Genomic DNA, 23,447 nt, shown 5'->3' on the forward strand with positions numbered 1-23,447 from the left:
CAAGTATCAGGAAGGTAGCTGGCTGTTGGGCCCCAACCCTCCCCCACCCGAAGTCACGCCCAACACGGCTGTCAGTCAAATCAACGAGGCATGTTCTCACCTGCCAAAAATGTAAAGCCTATGTTCTCAGATGAGAAGGCAAGAAAAAGGTTTAGGAAGCACAACAGTGTGCGAGGCAGGAATGAGTAAACAGCTCATCTACTCCACTGATGGTTCCAGCTGTCACATCCATTTTTTAAAAAAACGCCATTATGAAAGAAGAATCATGATATTTCACCAAAGAAGCTCATAAGGCTAGGCTCCAACAGCCGATATGTCTGTTAACACCATCCTTTCCTCTCCTGTGTATATACTTGGAGGTGAATACAGTACTTGCATGCATAAATTCATAATTAAGGAATGACTAATAAAAAATTACCTGTCACACAAACAGGATGACATACAACATTTCAATTAACCAATCATTCAACAGAAATGGCTTATGTTTCATAATCATATGCAACCTTGCTTCCTGCACATCCATTTTACTTACAAAGTTTGTTATTCAAACAGTAACAAGATGTCTTAAGTTTCTTGTAAAAAAAGAAACCCAACAACGACTGTTCAAAGTCTGAATTGTGGGAGTAGTAGAACCTCAGGAAGAATTTTGGGGAAATACTATTCATCTACAACCATTCTTTCATCCTCTGGATAGAATAACTTGTTCCAAATCATACTCTTCCCTTTCTTGGGAAGACAAGGAGAACACAGTGGCAGCAAGAACAAGGTATGTCTGAATTATTAATACAAATATTCTCATATGGGAATGTTATTTTCAATACGTGTGTAGCTTTAATGTGGGTCCAGAAATAGACCCCTAAGTAAATCAAAATCAACCTTTGTTTTACATCTCTGTCTCATTCTGCCTCCTTCCTTCTTCCCTCTTTACGTCTGAAATCTTGAAAATAATTGTGAAATCTTTTGCCTATTTTGAAACAGAAATGCCTAATCCAAACATAAATTTATAAAGACAAATGTATTAGAAATGAAGTGGGGAAACAGCTGTTTACAATTTACTGTACTTTTGTTACAGTTGACATGTTCTAGAAAGGAAAAACCCAGCAACACCACATCATGCATAACCTAACGCATCAATGTTTAGGTTCAAAAAGCTTATTTTATAATTAGCCAGAACAAATACAGTCACATTGTTTATTACCTTTGAAGAGTTCTTAACACAGCTAGCCACAGGGAAGAAAACAGACATGGCTTCATACAGGAAAATCATGGGCAAGTTATATTACTGTCTTCGTCAAATTTTCAGAACAAACTCATGCCAAATACCATTTGCCTTTGTCAGAACATCTTCAACCCTTCTGTCACCCTCACATGTGTACAACACAGAATTCATTCTAAGGTCTACATTTCTGCATATTAAACTAAGGGGAGGGGCTAAACCAGACAATTAAGTAACAAAAGATGACAAGATGAATATTGTAAGTTGAATGAATATTCAAGATGAATATTGTAAAGCCTCTGATTTCCAAGAGCAACAAAATCATAAATGTGTTATGTATTTAAACTTGCGAATATACTAAAAACACATTTTTAAAAAAAACAACAAAAAAATGACACAAATGCCATTCTTCTGGGATTTGTCCTATCCTTTTAAAGGTTTGTGTTGTTTTATTTACGTTTATCATTTTTTATTCTCAGATGTTTGCAGCTACATGTTTTCTATAGCATATGGGTGGGCTGATAAGCCTACAGACTTGATCCAGCCTGCAAAGCTGCTTCGAGCGGCCTGTCAGCCCTCTGCCAATATCAGGCACTTCTTTGTACCTTGGAAAAGTCCCGCTTCTCCCTCTGGTGCGGCGTCACTGGTCTTAGAGATTCAGGAAATAGGAAGGAGAGCTCCTTTCTTCTTCCCATATTCTAAGAGCTTCTTGCAATCATGACACACCAGAAGGAGGTGTGCTTTTCCAATATAAATGGAGCACTTCTCTTGCATTACTGGGTGAAGAGGAGACCGCTGGGCTGGCTGCTTTTCTTCCTCATTGCAGCACCTGGCTAAGAGCAGAAGTACCTCTTCCTAGCCTAGTGTTTGTGGGGTGGCGGGGAGGGAATCTGGTATGTATATGAGCATGGCAAGGTTTACTGTCCATATGCCAGAATTAAGAGGGTTGGTTCACCCTCAGGGTGGCTCTCAGGCTGAAAAGGATTACCTACCCAGCGCCCAAGGAAAGGAATCAGTTTTCCTTATCCAAGATAGACAGAAAGGAGGAAGTGCTTCAGTTCTCCTGCTGGTCTACCCCATATAACTGCTCTAAGAAACAATATGTTGAGGGTTAACATTATCTTACAACCTCAAATCATATCAGCACAATGGTGAAAACTATTACTTATGAACGATTACACTGAATTAGCAGCATGTGAAAATACCAGGGTGGATAAAAATCAATGGTTTTCTTTAAAAAATGTTTTTTATTTAAATCAGATGTTTTAAAATAAAATGCTTTGGAAGAAAAAACTTTCTAAAGATACTTTCCTATTTAAGTAACATTATAATCCAAAGGCTATTCATGAGGAAATAAGGATTTGTTTTTAATTATGTAGCATGAGGCTTTATATGCAACGTTTAAAAATTTTGGTAAACGAATTCCATTAATCTGTTCACAATGTCATGCTCTTCCAGAGGTTTCTGTAAGATTATTTGGGGCAGTTTTTCTAATGAGAAGATATTACCACAGATGCTTGTTTTTGCTGTTCTCAAAAGTGTGAATTTGTGTCTGCAGAGATAACAAGCCTTTTCTTCACAGGAAAAATGTTATAAAATAAACATACAGAGTTGAGGGGGGGACCCTTAATCCCATTGTTCCTTTGCAAATTTATATACAGAGAATCAACCCCATACCTCTGAAATGCTAAATTCCAAGTGGTTCAATGAATAGAATAGACTGTTTGGAGTGGAATAGGGCTGCACAAGTAGCTAAAAGTGTGAAACAGTAAAAATGAAAGTGCAACATTGTAAGCAGAATACACCACAAGTCTTGGGAACTTTGTGTAATACAGTGGTACCTCGGGTTACATATGCTTCAGGTTACATACGCTTCAGGTTACAGACTCCGCTAACCCAGAAATAGTGCTCCAGGTTAAGAACTTTGCTTCAGGATGAGTACAGAAATTGTGCTCCAGCGGCGCAGCGGCAGCAGGAGGCCCCATTAGCTAAAGTGGTGCTTCAGGTTAAGAACAGTTTCAGGTTAAGTACGGACCTCCGGAACGAATTAAGTACAGTGGTGCCTTGCAAGACGAAATTAATTCGTTCCGCGAGTTTTGTCGTCTTGCGATTTTTTTCATCTTGCGAAGCACGGTGTCGGGAAAGTTTTGGAAAAGCTTCAAAAATCACCAAAGTCTTTAAAAACCTCAAAAAAGGCTACCACACTGCGTGCTATGAGTTGCTCCTCGAAGTCAAGTCGCAACTGTATTAACGATGTTAAGAAAAAGGAAACAAACTTGCAAGACGTTTCCGTCTTGCGAAGCAAGCCCATAGGGAAAATCGTCTTGCGAAGCAGCTCAAAAAACAAAAAACCTTTTCGTCTAGCGAGTTTTTTGTCTTGCGAGGCATTCGTCTTGCGAGGTACCACTGTACTTAACCCGAGGTACCACTGTAATTGTGCAAGTCAGCTGCATGTCTGTGCAACTCAGACTTGAGGCAAGTGCTGAAGGCACTTCAGGGCTGGCACCCTCTTCCCAATCCTACTGGGTTCCAACAACTGCACTAACACTTAACTGTACAGAATAGGCACCTGAATGTAGAAGCAAATCCAAAGGGGGGGTGGTGGTGGTGGTGGTATAAACAGTAACTGGGGTCTGTAAGTCCCTTAGCAAGACCTTCAAGTGCTTGCCAGTCAACTAATAAGAGTTCACTGGTTCCAGGCCCTTCTTCCCAGAGCTCGCCTGACATTGTCCATACAATAAAGTCTCTAACAACATCAGTTAACAAGCGTGGATACACATGCTATAATGTTAGTGTTTCAGTTAAATAAATTGTTTAAATTATTATTAAGGAAATGATTGTTTATTTTTCTCCTTCCAATACAGCAGAAATGTTGTCAGATTATAAAGTTAACTTATTAAACCTCACAATAATTTCATAACTATCTTTCTATGTAGTTCTAACAGCATAACCAAATCAGTAATTTTTGATATAACTGTAAAAACTAGTCTGAAAATTTTTTATTCCAAAAATGAAACCTTCATCTGGTTGTAAATATTCAGATGATGACTTAAATCAAGTCTTACTGACTAGTGGTTTAAATTGTGATCTAAATCGATTTGATTTAAATCAAATCCACTTTGGAAAATACTTTAGAAGTTGTGATGATATAAATAATTCCACAGCATGAGCTGGTTAATAGGGAAAAGCAGAAGCACCAGAGAAACAGGTGGGAAGGGGAGGAGAAGAGGAGCCCAATGAGCAGCAAAGGCAGGTGGAAAGAGACAAAGCTCTGGCGCTTTCCCTCTCAACCTGCTGCAGCCACTGAAACCTTCAGTTCACTCAGGGACTGGTCAGGCTGCCTCTGCTCTGGCCGAATGCCACAGCAAACAGAGTGCTCCAGAACACCCTCTATAATCCTTGATTATGGGCAGGGTTTAATTCATACTAGAGCTCTCTCCTGACATCTGTTTTCAATGTCAATGACCAATCCCTGGAACACATAAAAAAAAAGAATAAAACATATTTTCTGCATTAAAACGCTACCTATGCCCTGGTCACATTGTAGCTGCTGGAATTTCCCAGTTTTTACCCCCCACTCCATCGCTCCTTTTCCCCATCAGTTCAGCCTTGACATTTTCATTCACTCCTACTGACATATGTGTTCCAAACTGGATTTTCTGCTTCCTACGCTTTACCTGGCTCTTAAAAAAATCCTCATTAAGGAAAAAATTATCATGCCCTCCTAAGCTTCCAAAACAGTCCAGTCTTTCAGGTGTCTGCAAAGCCTGTGAATATATCTTACTCTTCCATCTTCCCTCCTAATTGCAAATCCTACTTTTCTCCCTTCCCGATCTCCAACTCAATTCTCTCATTAAAAAAAACAACACGGCTGTATTGCCAAATGGGCAGCATTTTCTTACAAAAATAAAAGGTTAATGGCTTTGACATACATTACTTCTTTGAAAAACATTTTTTTAAATCATATAAGCCTAAAACTAACAGTGCAGCAAACAGTGTTAACAAATAGGAATATCAATCACAACCGAGGCTTTTCCATGATTCCTCAATGAGTACAACCAGACATGTGAAACAGTCCTTAGACACAAACCTGAATAGAAGGATGATTGTGGGAGAAGTTGATCCTGCTGCATTTTTTAAATCATTTTCAAGTTTTTAATCTAATTCCAACATACCTCTCATCTGTGTTCAGAGCCATTCTTACACACAATGTCCCTTAAAGACATTTCTGGCCATACCTTCAACTCATCAAAGGCACCTGACTTCTTCCAACATCCCACACCTCAAGAACAAGCATGATTCCCACATCTAGCAGGTTCTGCCAGCTAACTATTATGAAAGATTCCTCAACAGAACTTTTAACAGGGTTAGAGATTTATTCATCTTTTTCAAGTTTGTCCACAACAACCTTCCCCAACCTAGAGCCCTTGAGTTGTAATTCAGTCTGGGCCACCATAGTCAATGGTCAGGGATGATGGGAGTTGTAGTCCAAAATACTTTATCACAGACTTAAGACTTAAATATTATATCTAAAGAGCTGTACATTTTTCATAGTAAGCAACATTTGCTTCTTCATTAAGAAGTCAACAAAGGGAGTATACTACACATTTCTCCAACATATATACTTCTCCAACATATATATATATACACAACATATGACTACTTTGAAAATACTAACCTCGTGTAAGTGTTTTAGGCATGATTCAAAGGTTAAAAAACATGTCACACTCTAGTGGCTGCATTTAATCACTACAACTAAAGAAGATGATTTTAAAACCTTGAAAGGGGCAAAGGTTGTGGAATTAAGAAAGAAAAGTGGTAAGAGGTAACAGGGAAAGAGAGGAAAATAAAAAGGGATTACAACTAATGCCATAATCCTAAATAATAATTACCATTTGAACAATACAGCACAAACTGAAATGTAGGAATGTCCAATTGCTGTCTCTAAATTAGCCACCAAATATGATTAATACATTTCTCTTGCCAAACAGTATATTGTGGTTCTACTGTTGTCCTATACAACTCAGCCCACAATGCCTGATTAAGTGTGTCTTCCCCTCCTCCTCCCCACCTCACCAATCCTCTGGAGAGGCTTTCCTGGGACTTGGGAAGAAAGGAAATGTTTGTTTCCCAAATTTGTCAACCACTCACAAAGTGTTGACTAATTCCCAATCACTGAATGTTTTTATCTTGCCAGCCACTGTGATACAACTCAACCTTTGTCAGAAAATCAACAACAACAACAACAACAGCTTCATGCCTGAACATCAGGTTATGGATACACAAACCAGCTACTATTCTTATCCCAATATTTAAAGACCACATTCTTGAAAGAATCTGATTCAGTTCCTTCTGCTTCATGGACAACTGGGCACTGCTACAATCCACCTCCCCAAAAATAATCAAGAGTAGCAGAAGGGACATAGCCCAGGGGTTGAGCACCCACCTTGCATGCAGAAGGTCCAAGATTAAATCCCCAGCATCTCCAGGTAGGGCTGGGAGGAACGGCTGTTTGAAATCCTGGAGAGGCGCAACTAGTCAATGTAGGCACTACTGAGCTAGATGGATCCAATAGACTGGCTCAGTATAAGGCAGCTTGCTGCGTTCCTAACATCATTTCTTTCTGGACTTAAGAGAGGCAGAAATGAAACACACAGCCTACTGATTATATGGTTCCCCATCCATTTATCTTACTCCTAAGTCCCCTACCGGGGTGTATGGGGTGTTAGGTGAGGAGTACTACCTCTTTACAGGAGGCAGTGGAAAACAGGAGTCACAAAGTGTCGGACACGACTAAACAACACCAACTACCTCTAGTGAGGGATGCGTCATTCTCCTTCTGGGGTAGAGTGTCCACCTTTGGTCCCTACCCTGCACTCAGGCTCCTAGAAGCGGTCAACATGTGACGGAGGCCGCACTCCAGGTAATGGCTTCTACTGGCCAGCTATACTAGATGAGGGTAGTCAATGGCTCTCGAACACCTGATGAGTTAGGAACTTCCCCTGTATGTGAAGACAGGCTCCAGCGGATTGAATGGATGAGACAAATAATGGGTCAAATGGTCATTAAGGCAGTTTCTGCACATGCTGTAGAGCAGGCATGGTCAAACTTGGCCCTCCAGCTGTTTTGGGACTACAATTCCCATCATCCCTGACCACTGGTCCTCTTAGCTAGGGGATGATGGGAGTTGTAGTCCCAAAACAGCTGGAGGGCCAAGTTTGGCCATCACTGCTGTAGAGGGAAGTGAGGGGCAGGGGGGATTTGTCAACCTAGGAAAGTAGCCTATCTAGAAGGAAGACTCTGATCTGAAAGTTCCACTTCTTTGCAGGCTATCTTCGGGAGAAGAAAGGGCTAGGGAGTAAACCCTACACAAATCCAGAGTGCAGTCTCTAAGGTAGTTGGATGGTGTCTTCTACACCTCCTTTCAGCAGCTCTTTGCAGCCAAGCTGGTGCCAAACGTATTGCTCTGCTTTCCTTTGGACCACATCAGTGAAGCCAAGAGTGGAGTCTTGTACTCTACGCAGCCCAGGACATCAATACACACTGCTCAGGATTATGCCCCGGGGAAGTCACTGTTGGAACACGCCTGGGGGGCACCCACAGCCCCCGGACTACGACAAACCTCCCCAGGCGTCTTCCTTGTAGAGCGCAGCACAGGACATTCATAAATCTTCAGGCCCGGCATGCAGCAGAGAAACATATCCAAAGATATATGCACACTCAAACAGTAGAGTAAAGCAGGAACGCTGTGGCTATGAGGTGTGACATTTTAAGTAACTTCAGTTCTGCTAACGCTCCGGAGGTGCATCTCATTGTCTCTTAAGACAGATGAAAGCCAACAACAAGTCCCCCACAAACTGTACTCTAATTACCCATATGTATGAGCCCAATTCAGGCATCACATTTCCTACTCTCCACTTACTTCCATAGTACACTACAACCATATTCTGCAAACTCACGAACCACGATGTGAAATCATGCATTGGCAATCCTACTTAGCAATTACTACAGTTACCCAACTCAGGCGTCAGAGAAAACCATGAGCCAACTATGGTATTATAGGAATTTCAAATCTTCAAAACATATATGATCTTAGAAGCAGCAAGGTCTGAAAGGATCATTTGTGGTGCTTTTTTTATTTGGCTTGCAGTTTTCAAAGGATATGCCATCATCACATTTTAAAGCTTATCTTTGCAAGCATGACAGCTTTTAAATGAAAGCTGGGATTCCCAGATTCTAACAGGGTCTGTGAGCCACACAGAATGCATCAGAAAACCAGCCAGAGAAGCAGTAAAACTGTTGGATGACAAGGTTTAAAAAGGAATGCTGAAAGAAAAGGAAACTGTAGAGAAACTAAATGAATTCTTTTGCACAAGTCACTGCAGAAAATGTTAGAGACATACACATTCCTGAATCGTTTTCAGGGAGTACATTCGAAGAACTATGTTAAATGGAGGTGAGAGGATGCCATTTTAGAAATGATTGACAAATTAAAAAGTAGTCAGTCTCTTAGTCCAGGTGGCATTCACCCAAGAGTTCTTAAACTCAAAAGTGAAATTGATTTACATATTTCAGTTAAAAAGCTGGCAAAGTCCTTATCAGAAGTGATTGGAAGGCAGCCAACACAACACTGATTTGTGTTGTTGTTTTTTTAAATCCAGATGAATCTAGGAAACGACAGGCCCTGTGAGCCTAGTGATGTTCCAGTTAAATTGCTGGGAAGCATTATTAAGACTAAAGAAAGGATCGGCATGACTTGTGAAAAGGGACGTTTTGCCTCACCAACCTTTTAGAATTTGTTGAGATTGTCAACAAACTTTTAGATGTGGTGAGTGGTAGACATTATATATTTGGGTTTTCAAATGGTTTTTGACAAAATCCCTCCCCAAAGACACCTAAGAAACTTTGTACAGGCATAGCTTGAAGATATTGCGGGTTCGGTTCCAGACCACTGCAATAAAGCGAATATTGCAATACAGCAAGTCACACCTTTTTGTTTGTTTGTTTCCCAGTGCATCTGAAAGTTATGTTTACACTATATTGCAGTCTATTAAACCAGTCCCACCTCCCTGGCTGCAGGGGCAGGAGGGGGAAATCCAGCTTCAGCCCTAGCCAGCTCCATCCTTGTGGCCAGAAGAGGGGCGGTGAGGCTGCAGGGGGCTTCCTTCCCCTGGAAGTGGCTGGGCTGCCTGCCCCTGAACCTACGTCTTTGTAAGGGGCAATATCTGTGAAGCACAATAAAGCAGGGCACAATAGAATGAGGTATGCCTGGAAGAAGATGGCAAGTTGTGATATGAATTGTGTGAAATCAGTAAACTGGTTTAAAAACAAGAAGCAGAGAACTGCAAAAACTGGGCTGTTTCCATTGGAACCAGTGTAACTTAATATTCATAAGTGAGAATGAGTCACGGGTGAACATTGAGGCCATCCAATCGGCAGTGGATACTTCAAACCATGTGAAAAGGCAAAAGAATGGCAGATGAGATTCAAAGTATAGAACACGGGAAAAGAAATCATAACCTTCCTCCAAAGAAGGGCTGAAGGGGTTAATACTTTTTCATTGAGATAGAACCTAACTACTTAAAGGATTCATAAGAGGGGCTTATACAATCAGTTTTGGCAAAAACTGAAGGGATAAATGAACTTCTAACACCAGAAAATTCGTTCATCCAATGAATACAGATGTTGAATAGACTAAGGATACACACACACAAAGTATTTCTTCCCACAATACTTGTGGAATTCATCATCAAAAGGTAGCCAGTAACATACTTGTAAGTATTCTCCAGACTGACCAGCCACAGATTCCCCTTTACTCCTTTGGTTTCCAAATTAGTGCAGCCAGTAAGTATATTTCAGGGGTCTCACATCACTGAACTCTTTTATACCGCAAGAGCATCAATTCTTCACAAAACATTTTGAACAGGAAATTTCAAAATATGGTTGTGGACTCTCCTTCCTTGGAGGTTTTTAAGCAAAGGTTGGATGGCCATCTGTCATGGATGCTGTAGCTGAGATTCCTGTATTGCAGGGGGTTCGACTAGATGACCATTGGGGTCCTTCCAGCTCTATAATTCTATGATTCTATGTACCAATTGGCTATATTCCCAAGCGCACCAACTGCAATGTGAATTTTAATGAAATTTAATGTTTAGCCTTAGTATGGCTTCTATATGACTTTTATTTGCCCTAGGTGTTCCTAAACGCCAGTTGGGTTTAATCTGCAAGGAGAAAACAGCATTATAGCACAATTGAAAGTTGATTAATCCCCGGTAGTTATTCTCATATTTTTACCTTTATTCCCACCTATTTTAAGCAACCATTTTAACAGCTCTTGTCTTTCTGATGTTTTGCCTTAATTCCACTGTTTTCTCGTTTTTGCACTGTTGAGATTGTGATTATGTCATTGTTATTAGGCCATTTCTGTACTCTTTGACATATTCTGTAAATCACCCTGTTTATATTTTAAACTGCCCTGTGATCTTTGGATGAAGGGTGGTTTATAAATTTAATTAATAAATAATAACAACAGTAATAAAAAGAATAAAATTGTGCATTCAATGAAATATAATGCAAAAAAATGGCCCATAAATGTGGGAAGAAGAGAAGAAGAAGAGTTTGGATTTGATATCCCGCTTTATCACTCCCCAAAGGAGTCTCAAAGTGGCTAACCTTCTCCTTTCCCTTCCTCCCCCACAACAAACACTCTGTGAGGTGAGTGGGGCTGAGAGACTTCAGAGAAGTGTGACTGGCCCAAGGTCACCCAGCAGCTGCATGTGGAGGAGCAGAGACGCGAACCCGGTTCCCCAGATTACGAGACTACCGCTCTTAACCACTACACCACACTGGCTCTCATTAATGAGCTGGGACATTAATGAGCTAATAATGTGAGCCATCAAGCCCAGAATACTTGAGGGAAAGTATTCCCCTTTATGCCCATCCTGCTTACCTCTAAGATCATCAGGTGGGGCCCAAATGTATACTTCCCTCTGCTCAAATTTGAAAAAATCTGCAGGGGTGCAGAACACATTGTTTTCTATTACTGTGAAACTGCCCTTAATAGATGAATTATTTAGGTACTCTTGATATGGTATGATATGGTATTCAATGGTGTGGTTTGTTTCAGCTTCACTGCTACCTTGGAGCAGGATGGCAACCAGCCATAACATCCAGGCAGAATGACAGAGCCGGAAGAGACCTTGAAACTAGTTATCTGGACCCATCTCAATCTGGCTTCAGGCGAGAGTTTGTCGCTGAAAGAGCGTTGATGGGCGACCTTTGAAAGGAGAGACATGGGGGAGTGTGATTTTCCTTGCTTACTTGGGGGCTTTGGGTACCATTGATCATGGCATCTTGCTGGACTGGCTCTGCAGGTTGGGAGCAAGGAGCATAGTGTCAAGGTGGTTCTGCTCATACCTGCAGGGTCAGCTGCAGAAAGCTCACTGTAGGATTTCAGCATAGGCGTTGTGTGGTTTTGCAAGGTTCCATCCCCCAAGCCCAATGCTTTTATGAAGTGACTCTGGAAGGCCAGCCAAGAGTTTGGAGTGTGGTGCTATCAGTGTGCTGATGACACTCAGCTCTATTTCTCCCCGTCATCAGTCTGCTGAGAACGGGGCAGGTACTGAACCATTGTCTGGATTTGGTACCAAAATGGGTGAAACTGAATCGTGTTGTTCCTCCTATACCAGACAGGTTGCACCCACCATGAGAGAACTAGAGGTTCCTGGATGGGGATAGATTGGTTACAGTGCTTCATAATCTGGTGATTTCCATGTGAATTACTGTTGAACATGAAGTTGCCCTTGAAAATAATCTGGATCACTTGCAGAGAATTTGGCTACAATAATTGTCTGATGTGGATATATGAAGCACTGTCACCCTGGGCTCCAATGGGAGGAAGAAAAGGATAGAAATTTAATAAAGGAATTATTAGTCCTATTCTTCAAGAATGATGCTGGTTGTCTGTATCCATCTGGGCCCAATTCAAGTTTAAGGAGCACTAGAAGATGCACCAAGGAGAGTTATGGAAAAGCCTCACTATGCAAGCAGAGTTCTGTTTGCACTTTTCTGGTTCCAATCAAGAATAAGTGGGAATATGTCCCACTGAACTCAGCAGGACTTACAAAAGTGGACATGCACAGAACCTATGTAAAAAAAAAAAAAAACTAGTGTAAAGTATATTAAAAAATAATTTAGTAGCATTTGTTCAGGAATTTTAGCATTAGTGAACAGATATTTCACAAGAGACAAATTCAGAAATGTATAAAAGATAGCTACAAGAATATGAACTATTTCTCTACAAGATGAGAGAACATCCTAATAATAATAATAATAATAATAATAATAATACCTTTATTGTCATTGCCCCCTCTCGGGGACAACGAAATTACTTGGCTACTCCATCCACCCAGGTAGGGCACTCCACACAAAATCAAAACAACTATAAAAACACTAATTAAAACAATACAGTATAATACAGCAAGGAAGATTAGATGACTTTCAAAGTCCAGGCTTCCCATTCAGGGCCGAGATCGCTCTGGAGAAGAAGCTGTTCTTAAGACGGCTCGTTCTTGTCTTCATCGTCCTGTATCTCCGTCCCGACGGCAGGAGCTCGAAGAGACAGTGACCAGGATGCGATGGATCTTTTACTATGTCCAGTGCCTTCCTATGGCACCTTGTGGCATAAATCTGCTCTAAGGTGGAGAGTGGGCAGCCAACAATGCTCTCTGCTGCCTTAACAACTCTGCACAACCCCATCCTGTCCTGGGTAGTACAGCTTCCGTACCACACACATAAGCCATAAGTGAGCACGCTCTCAATGGCACAGTGATAGAAGGCAAGCAGCAGTTTCTGCGGAAGATGGTTTTTCCTTAGAATTCTCAAAAAGTACAGTCTCTGCTGCGCCTTCTTCACAAGCCCCCTTGTGTTGACACTCCAGGACAGATCCTCTTGTAATTCAATGCCCAAAAATCTGAACGTTGTTACCCTCTCCACACAGACCCCATCAATCAAAAGTGGCTGGACATTGCTCTTCTGTCTCCTGAAGTCCACCACAAGCTCCTGAAGCATTGTATTATTTTTTGGAATACAAGGTTCAAATAGGGATGAATCCCCCAGTTCAATAAACTACCTCTGACATTAACTTTTCAGTCTACATAATAATTCCTGTTCCTGACACAATTATTAGTCCTTTAATTACCCAGAGTTCCACCTAAATCAATGATGTTCTGGCAGGAGGTCAAAAGCGCCACCTGTGCCGATCCATATTCAGACTAGCATGATAGCATTAAGAGGCAAATTACTACCACCCCCCTGAGTAGTTGTACAACTTACCTAGTGAGTAAATCACAGCCCTAACTTCAAGAGCTGTTTGAGTGCCATTCACAACTGCTCCCTGCAGGTTCCCCCTTAACAAACGGTCTACCTATACAACATTCTGCTTTGGAAAGTTTCCTGTGCTTTAATCTGTGGTTCTCAAATTTTGGCACACAGACTCTCCTTCCAGACCTGCAGACCAACAATACATTTCCATCACAACCTTTTATCATGTATTTACCAATCCCCTTTAAATACATTGTCAAAGTTTAAATCTATCTCAATGCACTACACTTGCCAAAAGAGGAAAGAAAAATGTTTTTTATTAACAAGGTGAAGTTTACAATCTGCTCTGGTCAGATGAAAGGCAAGCAGGTAAGATGGGACTATTTCCATGCATCTACCAGTGAGTGCAGATGTCTAAATCTGTGATACTAATGCCCAAATGTCTTCAACGCTCACTTTTGCATCGCAGCCTGGGGCTTCATGGAACCATGGGTTGTTTCTGAGTACAGGACAAATATTCCTAGAGCCCTCTCGCAGCCTTCCCATTATTTCTTCTTGTCATTATCCAATGTCATCTGTCTGCCTTCTCCACCAACCCTCCAAGTTGCAAACTCCTACTCTTCATGTTACTCAGACAATCCATTACAAAGAAGGTTGCATTACACAAGTCATTACTTCTAAGCATTTGTCTATTCCCTCGATTTCTTCCTATACGTATCAAATCTACCTCCCTTATTTTATAAACAAAGCCCCACATTTACTGCAAAATCCTTTATCTAAAGTGATGGAACTAACATTAATCATTTCTACCATGCCATTTTAATTTAGCTATGTCTTCAGCCTTTCATTGACCCTGGGGAGAATTACCATATTTACCGGGGTATAAGACGAGGTATTATTGGGACGCAGGTGGCGCTGTGGGTTAAAGCCTCAGCACCTAGGACTTGCCGATCAAAAGGTCGGCGGTTCGAATCCCTGCGGCGGGGTGCGCTCCTGTCGTTCGGTCCCAGCGCCTGCCAACCTAGCAGTTCGAAAGCACCTTCGGGTGCAAGTAGATAAATAGGGACCGCTTTCTAGCGGGAAGGTAAACGGTGTTCCGTGTGCTGCCTTGGCTTGCCAGAGCAGCGATGTCACGCTGGCCACGTGACCCGGAAGTGTCTGCGGACAGCACTGGCTCCCGGCCTATAGAGTGAGATGAGCGCACAACCCTAGAGTCTGGCAAGACTGGCCCGTACGGGCAGGGGTACCTTTACCTTTACCTTAAGACAAGGTATTTTCCCTAAAAAAATAATGTCAAAAAAGTGTCTTATACACGGATACATCTCCCATTTTCTTAACTCTGAGTCCCCCAAAATAGGGGGTGTCTTATACATGGGGGCATCTTATAGACAGAAAATATGATATTACTAATGGTTTTAACTCTGCAATTTTGCTCTGGAATTAGCCTACAAATATCACCATATATACTAATACAACATCATCATATAAACAAATATAATTGCCACATGTGTTGCAGAAGTCCAACTAGCATCTAATGCCACTGGTCCCATGCAGCAGAACATCCTTCCAGCACAGAATCAACAGGCATTTCACTTTCAGGCGTCTCTGAAACTTTTTATAATGGCAAGCCTGTGTAGCTGTTTAATTCTTAATTCTTGATTACCTGTATTGTTTTTAATGGTGTTTATGTTTTAATGCTGTACACTGTCCTGATATTTTCCGATATGGTATTACAGAGATACTTTTATAAATAAATATGGTAAACTCAATTGGAGAATTGAGTGCTGAGCCAGAAGAGCCACATCGATACAAAAGAGCCAGATATCAGCAAGCTTGGGGAACTCAATTGTTTTCATAAGTAATTAAAAACTGGGGGGGGGGGGGGGGTCCTAAAAGGGGGAGGGGTAAAAAGACCAGTTGAGATTGTTAGCGGAAAACTTGAGGAAATTGAATGATGCAGCCTAAAAGGCATAGCTAGAACCCTGAAAAGGAGCACACCACACAGAACCATTTCATTGCAGGTCTCACTTATAATTAATCATGAACGAGCACATGACAGGTACTGGCCTGGTCCACAAGTCAGAGTAATCAGGGATAGCTAAACTCCAGATGTTGCTGGTCCTCAATCATAATCCCCTAAACTATCACCCATCATGTTGGCAGGACTGATGGAAACTGAATCAGACAACATATGCAGTGCCACTGCTCAGCTAGCCCTGCACGATGGTTTCTTTTGAACTATGGTTTGATGTGAACAAAGAGCATGCTGATGCAGGCTGCTCAAGACATTCCCACTGCAGACAAAATATGCCAGTCTGCTCTTTTATTTATTTGGTGCGGGTTTTTTTTTTAAAAAATAGTAAAGATCTGTGTTACCCAAAAACCAAGATCATGGTTTGTTTCCTCCATAGCTTGTTTTAAACCATGGTTTGATGTCATGTTTCACAAAACCTTCCACTGCCTCTATCAGATAACTTCTATAGCGCTTAATACTTGTTCACTATGGCAACAAACATGATTAATGCATCTCACAGTAATATTATCACTGCGTTTCTCCGCTCTCCCGGGAAGGCAGGCAGGGGGGAACAAAGACTTTCGCCCCCCGCCCGCCTTCAGAAGGTGTTCCCTCCCCGCCGCCCGGCTTCGGAGCATCGTTCCGAAGCCGGGCGGCGGTGGGGGGCAGGTGTTCCCGCCCCACCGCCCGGCTTCGGAGGAGCCTTCCGAAGCCCGGCGGCGGCGGGAGGAGGTGTTCCCGCCCGCCGCCAGGCTTCGGAGGAGGTCCGAGGACAGTGGGGAAGACGCGCTGCGCTTCCCCGCTGTCCCGGATATTTCCCTATGGGCTGTCGTCTTGCGAAGCAAGCCCATAGGGAAATTCGTCTTGCGAAGCGCCTCCAAAACGGAAAACCCTTTCGTCTAGCGGGTTTTCCGTCTTGCGAGGCGTTCGTCTTGCAAGGTACCACTGTATAGTAATTCATACCTCTCTCTAATGTATAGATCAATAATACAAATACTGAAGCAAGAGTATAGCTAGAAGCTATGAACAAGAGTAATATAAATTGGATAAAACATTTGAAGGAGTAAGACCACTGAAGTCTATTTTTACAAATTCACAGCTACATTAATGACCAGCCATGACGAGCACATAGGTTTAAGTTTGCTAAAATACAAATCAAAGTAGTTAACAAGGTATTAAATCCAAGATTCTTGAAACCTTGGAAATACATGAATAAGGGCCTTTGCAGACATGGTTCAGACAGATCCACTCTAATAAACCATCATTAAACCACTGCGTTTCTCATTTCAGATGTAACGGGGAATTGTAATTCAGAGAACTGGGATCAGTGCTGTAAAGCTGGCCCACAAAGGGAAGTGGCATGGGAGAAGACATATGGGCAACACTCTCATTCGCAGTTTGCTGAAGTATGCAAGGCTGTGTCCAAATCGGGCCAATATGAAATCTGAGAACAATAAATTTCCAGACGTCTTTCTTACTTTATGCCTCCAGGGATATGGGTTCAAACATCACCATCTCACAGAAGGGAAGCAAATGGCCAAAACTCAGAAACCTTTTTTAAAATTCATGTAGCACAGTAGCTACACAAACTGAACTACAAATCAGAAATCCCCACTTCAAATCTTCCCATTCATTAGGTAATCTTAAACCCACCCCATCCACAGCACCTCCCACATCTGCATCTAAAACCTGTCTGATTCGAACATACTATTTTCATTTTACTTAACAAAATGTTTCATTCCAGAATTGAGTTCCGGTGAGTTCCAGCTGAAAAAAGCCCTGAATTTACCTATATTTAGCCCATTGGGAGTTTCCGTACAAAAAATTAAATGTCCAAGATGAAGAAATCAGGGGCGGGGGGGACACCTCCAGGTAATGTTTTGCTAGCACTTAGGCACTTTGTTAAACTAACTTTCAAATTCTTAAGAGGGACAGAACTATGACTAAGGAAGTCCCCATTCAAATCTTACTACAGCCATTAATTTGCTAGGCTGCCTTAAACTAAGGAAATCACAATTCTCTTAGCCTAGGTCCCCCCAAGCAATACGGGGATACAAATACAGACCTACATTATCTCAGTAACCCTTACAGCAGCCCTGTTAAGTATGTGACATGCTCTGAACACTTAAGAAATACAGTATATAAACACAATTATTAAATATTTATTCACCCTGTGCAATGTAGTGCTGGTATCGAGAAATCTGAAACATTTTCTCAGTCCCGTAACTGTATAATGACTTCCTCCATCACAGGCATGTGAAAAATTATACACCACATGAAACTCAGTATTCCTATTATATGACCAAAGAATAATATTCTAAATAGAACAAAGGCCAACCGCAGACAATGTGCTCTTCATATACATTGCAAGCTTGAAGGCTGATGCGACCACATTCTGCTTATTTTCCAATTATTTTATCAACCCATTAATCTTGTGTGGATTTATTTATTTAAAAAAAGTATTCGCAGAAACGTATACATACATGGATATTTAAGTTTACCATTTCAGGCTACAAGTTTCTTCCAATAATAATAATAATTAAGAGCTGCATTGTTTTGTACTGAATATGAGGAGACATAGAATGATGTCCACCTGCTTACACAATGGGACTTCTAGCTCTCATCTCTCTGCTGTAGCCCCATATATGCTCAGAAATTGCTCCAGAGTAGGTCTGGGCGATGTTAGGTTTTCAACATCGTGATATGTCACCAGCAAAACATTGCAGTTTGGAGATAAACCGCCATGTTGAAACAAGCTGCACTGGCCCCAGTTGGCAGTGCACTAGAAGAAACTGCCTCAGTTCTCAGGTGGGACCTGAGGTGCTTTCAGCCCAGCATCTGGAGGGCTGAAAGCGAGGTGGGGGCTGCTCAGCTGGGGAGCATGAGAGATCCCCAGCTGAGAGATCCCCGCCCCTGCTCCTGCTTGCCTGGAAGAGTTACCTCGAGTTGAGAACTTTGCCCCAGGATGAGAACAGAAATTGTGTGCCGGCAGCACAGCGGGAGCATGAGTGCCCCATTAGCGAGAGCACACCTCTAGTAAAGAACAGTTTCAGGTTAAGAACGGACCTCCGGAACGAATTAAGTTCGTAACTAGAGGTACCACTGTAGTAGGAGTGAGATGGAGCAGCTTTCTCGTTCCTTCCCAGCTGAGAGAGTCCCATCCTGCTGCTCCCTGCATGAGAGCAGGAGCTGGATTGGGGCTGCTCAGCTGGGGAAGTGGAGGCTCCTTCACACTTTTCCATTGAGGGGTGCGTGGCTCCGCTCCCCTCAAGGGAAAAGTTCAACGGAGCCCCCACCTCAGCATCAGAGCCCCTACACCACCTGAAGGCAGTCAGGCAGAAAAGGGGCTGGGGTCGGGGAAGGTGGAGGCAGCCCAGCACCTGCACCTGAGAGCCCCTGCACCCCTCTGATGTCTTTAAAGGTCTGAGAAGCTAGTCAATTGAGCATGGTTACATTTTCCACAATGTTAATAATGTTTTATGTAGATAGGCAGCCAACTTTTTAAATTGTATCATGGTGCCTTCCAATAACTAATGCTGTGTATTTCTTGTTGCCCAGCCCTACGTAGTACACATGAACTCCACAGTTATGAGAAGGAATCTCCTGGCCAGTACTATATCCATGTTTTAAAACCATCACCTTTACATACATGCTATCCCTGAAGTGCCAAGCAAAATCTGAAAGTAATTATTTGATCTCTTATACATCACAGACATAAATTTATATCTGCACAATGAAAGATCATAGATCTGTCAGTCATATCATCCATTGCAAGCAGAAGGACCCAGTTCAATTTCTGTCAACTTCAGCAAGCTATAAATAATAGCTGATTTAGAATATTGTTTCCCCTATTCATAATAACTAAACAATCTGGGTTTTTGTAATTAGAACTACCATCTCCCTTTGAACTGTAGTTCAACTGGCCTAAAACTTTAACACATTTAACCACCATTTGATCTCTGAATTGCCAAGGTTTTAATAACCACCTAACGACCAAGTCAACCTCCCTGTGATCATACACTTTCAATGTTGTCACATACCATGCAAAATTCAACTAAAGTTGCAGACCCATGAGCTTTGAGAAGATTCTATTAATATTGAAATGCAACACTGATTTGTTTACCAAAATGCCACACAGGCCGACAAAAATATTTGGAAAGTCAGGTAATTGAACACACTGAAGAACATTTTTGTTTTGGTAGAACAGTGCTGGCTGATGATGGACTCAGATCATTAGGAAATTTTGGAATTGAAAACTCAAGTTTTTGTGTCAGATTCTTGATGAGAATTTTTAGAAAGGAGCATCAGTCTGGATGGAATCTGGAGTCGTAGCTAAGCACTTCTTGTATCAGGTGCTGAGGGGCTTTAATTCAGGAGCCGTGCAGGAACAGGAACCAATTCCTCCGGCCCTTGTGCCACTATAGCTGCTTGTCACTCAAGAAAACTCGTTATTTCAGATCAGGCTGACAGGCACTGCTGAGTTTGAGAGTCAAGTGATACAGGAGAGCCAATCCCACTCCAATTCCTGCTCTCCATTTTTTTTAATTATTAATTTGCATTATATAGCTCTAAAGCCTACCCTGCACAAACTTAGTCTGGGCAACTCATTTCTGAGCATGAACATGATCAACATTCTACGTTCCTGTTCTTGGCCTCCCACAACTATTTCCCATCGGATACCTGGCCTATTTAGCCAAGCCATATCCTCCCTTGCCCATATGAACTCTTGCCTTAACAAGTGCTGGTACCTGACATTTTTAAGAAATCAAGTGTCATGTGTCTAACACAGTTCTTCACAATGTGAATCAATGAATGACCACAATGGAGAAGATGAGTACTCAAGTTCACTGTGTCAACCATACTCAAAAACATACAAGGTGTATTTAACTTGTCAAGTGCTTCCCAACTTCTCTCATTGTTAATCTACTTTCAGAGGAAGAAGAGGGAAGCCCGCTTGGTTTTATTAGGCCTCGGGCAAGCTAAATGGCATTAGCCAAGATTACATGTTCTGCAACCTCCTCTACCCTATGTGAGGTTTGTTTAAATGTAGCTAAGTATAGCATGACCAAGCTTCTGTCACCCAGTCCCTCTTAACGCAGCCTGGCCTGAAGGTTCACAACAAAGTTTGCCTGGACAAGGCCTCACGTCAGTCACATGGAATATGTTCATCTGTCCTTCATAAAGCCTGCTCTGGCACATGCTTGACAAATTCCACTTGCTATTCAAAGAAAACAGGGTTTTCATTTTATTTTATTACATTTATAGCTAGCCTTTCTTCCATCATTGCACCCAAGGCAGTGGAAACCTATGTAACCAGATTCTTATGTGCCTTCAAACAATATATGCGGAGATCATCTTTGTTAAATTACTGAGTATTCCATACCTTGCTAATTGCAAGTTGACTAAGTGTAAGGAACAGAAAATATAAGCAGCTGCAGAACAAAACAAAGTTGGCAGCTCCAAAATTAAACATTTCATACTACAGTACAAGTTACTAGAATAATCTGTTAGTAAACACAGCGTCTATTTTCCATGTTTGCACACTTTTGGTAGGCTGAAAAGATCCAACAATAAAAATGAGAAAGGTAGAGAATATATACAAAAGCTTCCCTGATTTTTCAATGGTCCAGATTCCTAATGAAACTGCAGAAATTGTCAAAGCTTAAATGCTGCAGAAAATAATCAGGCTGTATGATCAACCACTAAACTCCCAGCACATGCACTGTCTGCTAATATTGAAACTACACTACAATAAACAGAACTGGCAATCAGTTATTCAACATAAGCATCAATAGAATTTACACATACATTACACACCTATAGAGCAGTTAAATAGTTCACTGTAATCCAGTGTGAACTTTCTTTCTGCATCCAGGTAGGTAGCAGGGTCGAAACAAAATAAAAAAAAATTATTTCCAGTAGCACCTTAGAGACCAACTAAGTTTGTTATTGGTATGAGCTGTCGTGTGCATGCACAAGATTAGGTGGTGGGATTAGGGGGCTTTAACTCTTTGCCTCCCTGTTCCCAATCCAGATTGGGCCTACTGTACCTGCATGGCGTGGGGCACACACCTCCCATTGGAGCAAGTGGGGGCCAACTGCCAAGAAAACAGCAAGCAGCAGAGGGCCCAGTCCAGATCTGAACCCCAGCAGGAGGGGTCAGGCCAAAGGTTGATGCCCCATTCCCTCTGTGGCAGGATCCCAGTTGGATCAGGCCTCTCATTCCCACACTTGACCTTTAGCAACTGGCTGGGCGTCTTTTTAAACTCATAGATGATGTCTAAGTTTGTTATTGGTATGAGCTTTCGTGTGCATGCACATTAAAGTTCATACCAATAACAAATTTAGTTGGTCTCTAAGGTGCTACCGGAAGGATTTTTTTTATTTTGTTTCCTTCTGCAAACAGCAACAATTATCTGACTCTTCCACAACTTATTTATAATTAAAACATTGTTTTCCAACTGATAAAGATTGGTAGAGCCTTACCTTTTAGCAGAGGCAGTGGAGTTAACTCTATAGGCTTGCCCTGAGACCGAAACTGGGAGGAACTTTGCGACCTCTTCTGCCTGGCTTTTCTGACGGACTTCCGAGAAAATCCGTCTACTTTATCCACTGATGGAGGAGTGGTTGGTGCTGAGGACATATCCCTACTGAAAGGAACAAAGATCTTTAAGAATTTTTCCAATAAATATTACACACACACTTCACCGCCCCTTAAAGATCATACTAGCAAGAAATCTGTCTCTAACTGCAGAGTTTAGTTTGGGAAACTGACTTAGAGGGCAATCCAATTTGTCCATTGGTCCATCCAGTCCCAGTATGACAAGATACATGCAATGAGAATCCATCAATAATAAGAGACCAGTGCAATGAACATACATATATGCAGCTGCACCAGTCTTTATTTTTCTCATTCTTGCTCCAATTCACTTTTTTTCTTTTTGATGATATTTTTAAGTTCTTCTTCATGCATGATAGCAATTATGCAAGCAATACAGGGAAAGCAAATTCACAACATCTTTAAATGGGTGGCATGAACTCTCCTATTAGGAATCGTTTCTGGAAATAAATAATGAGCCTTTCAGTCCTTATTGCATAAATACAATATTCCAGATACCCCTAAATTAATCTGATGATATTTTATACTTTATTTAAGTATTTACATGTAATGAAAGTTATTCAATGGCAATGTGAGTCTGACACTGAGTTCAGTTAGTCAAAGAGGTATCATGTCCATTACCTATGGTGCTAACCTGCAATTCCCTTTTTCTTTTGCTTCCCATTTCTTGAGTCTCTGAAATTGGGGGAAGTGCTAGGAGTGTTGTAGTCCAATTCCTTGCCCTAAGCCAGGAAACCCTAAAACTAATGAACCCCTGTGAACCCACAACCTCACTAAGTAGATCAATTTTTAAAAATTACATCACCTTCTCCTTACATGTAAGGAAACACAAGATATTGCCATTATGGATTATTTAAACATGTCATATTATATTCTTTTAAAATAATAAAGTTTTTTACTTATGATTTACTATTTTAAAATAGCAGCAAACATAATAGCAAGATCTCATACTGCAAATAGTGGGCACTGAAATCAACACAGGACACATTACTGGTCAATGGGACTATGCTATACACACAAGACCTTTGCAGGACAAAGGGCATTACTGCAATTATAAAATATCATTGAATATTGATTTAAATGTTGATTGGCCTGTGTCAGTCCAAAAGTTGAACTTTCATATATGAGAGTTCCATGTTGATTTTTAAGATGACCAGTGCTGTGTAAAAAGCACAGGTGTGTGTGTGTGTCAGAATTGTGTATACAACAACTACAGTACTCTCAACCTCTACAAGGAATCACAAGCCCTTGTCACTCAGCAGTGAGAGCAGCTTTAT

At 41.5% G+C, this 23,447-nt stretch overlaps 1 protein-coding gene across 6 annotated transcripts in view; it reads right to left on the bottom strand.

The window, feature by feature from the left end:
- The window catches only part of PPP2R5E (protein phosphatase 2 regulatory subunit B'epsilon), a 91,029-nt gene that overhangs the window by 50,878 nt on the left and 16,704 nt on the right, over nucleotides 1-23,447 (bottom strand). For 4 of the 6 annotated variants that reach the window (XM_028741306.2, XM_028741637.2, XM_028741390.2 and 1 more), the window contains one exon: nucleotides 22,038-22,201. In XM_028741306.2, the coding sequence (XP_028597139.1) occupies nucleotides 22,038-22,201 (164 nt within the window). The remainder of the gene's footprint in view (nucleotides 1-22,037; nucleotides 22,202-23,447) is intronic. The other 2 variants (XM_028741480.2, XM_028741561.2) reach the window with 1 other exon arrangement.

The sequence above is a fragment of the Podarcis muralis genome, chromosome 1, assembly GCF_964188315.1.
Source record: "Podarcis muralis chromosome 1, rPodMur119.hap1.1, whole genome shotgun sequence".
In the NCBI taxonomy this organism is placed as follows: domain Eukaryota; kingdom Metazoa; phylum Chordata; class Lepidosauria; order Squamata; family Lacertidae; genus Podarcis; species Podarcis muralis.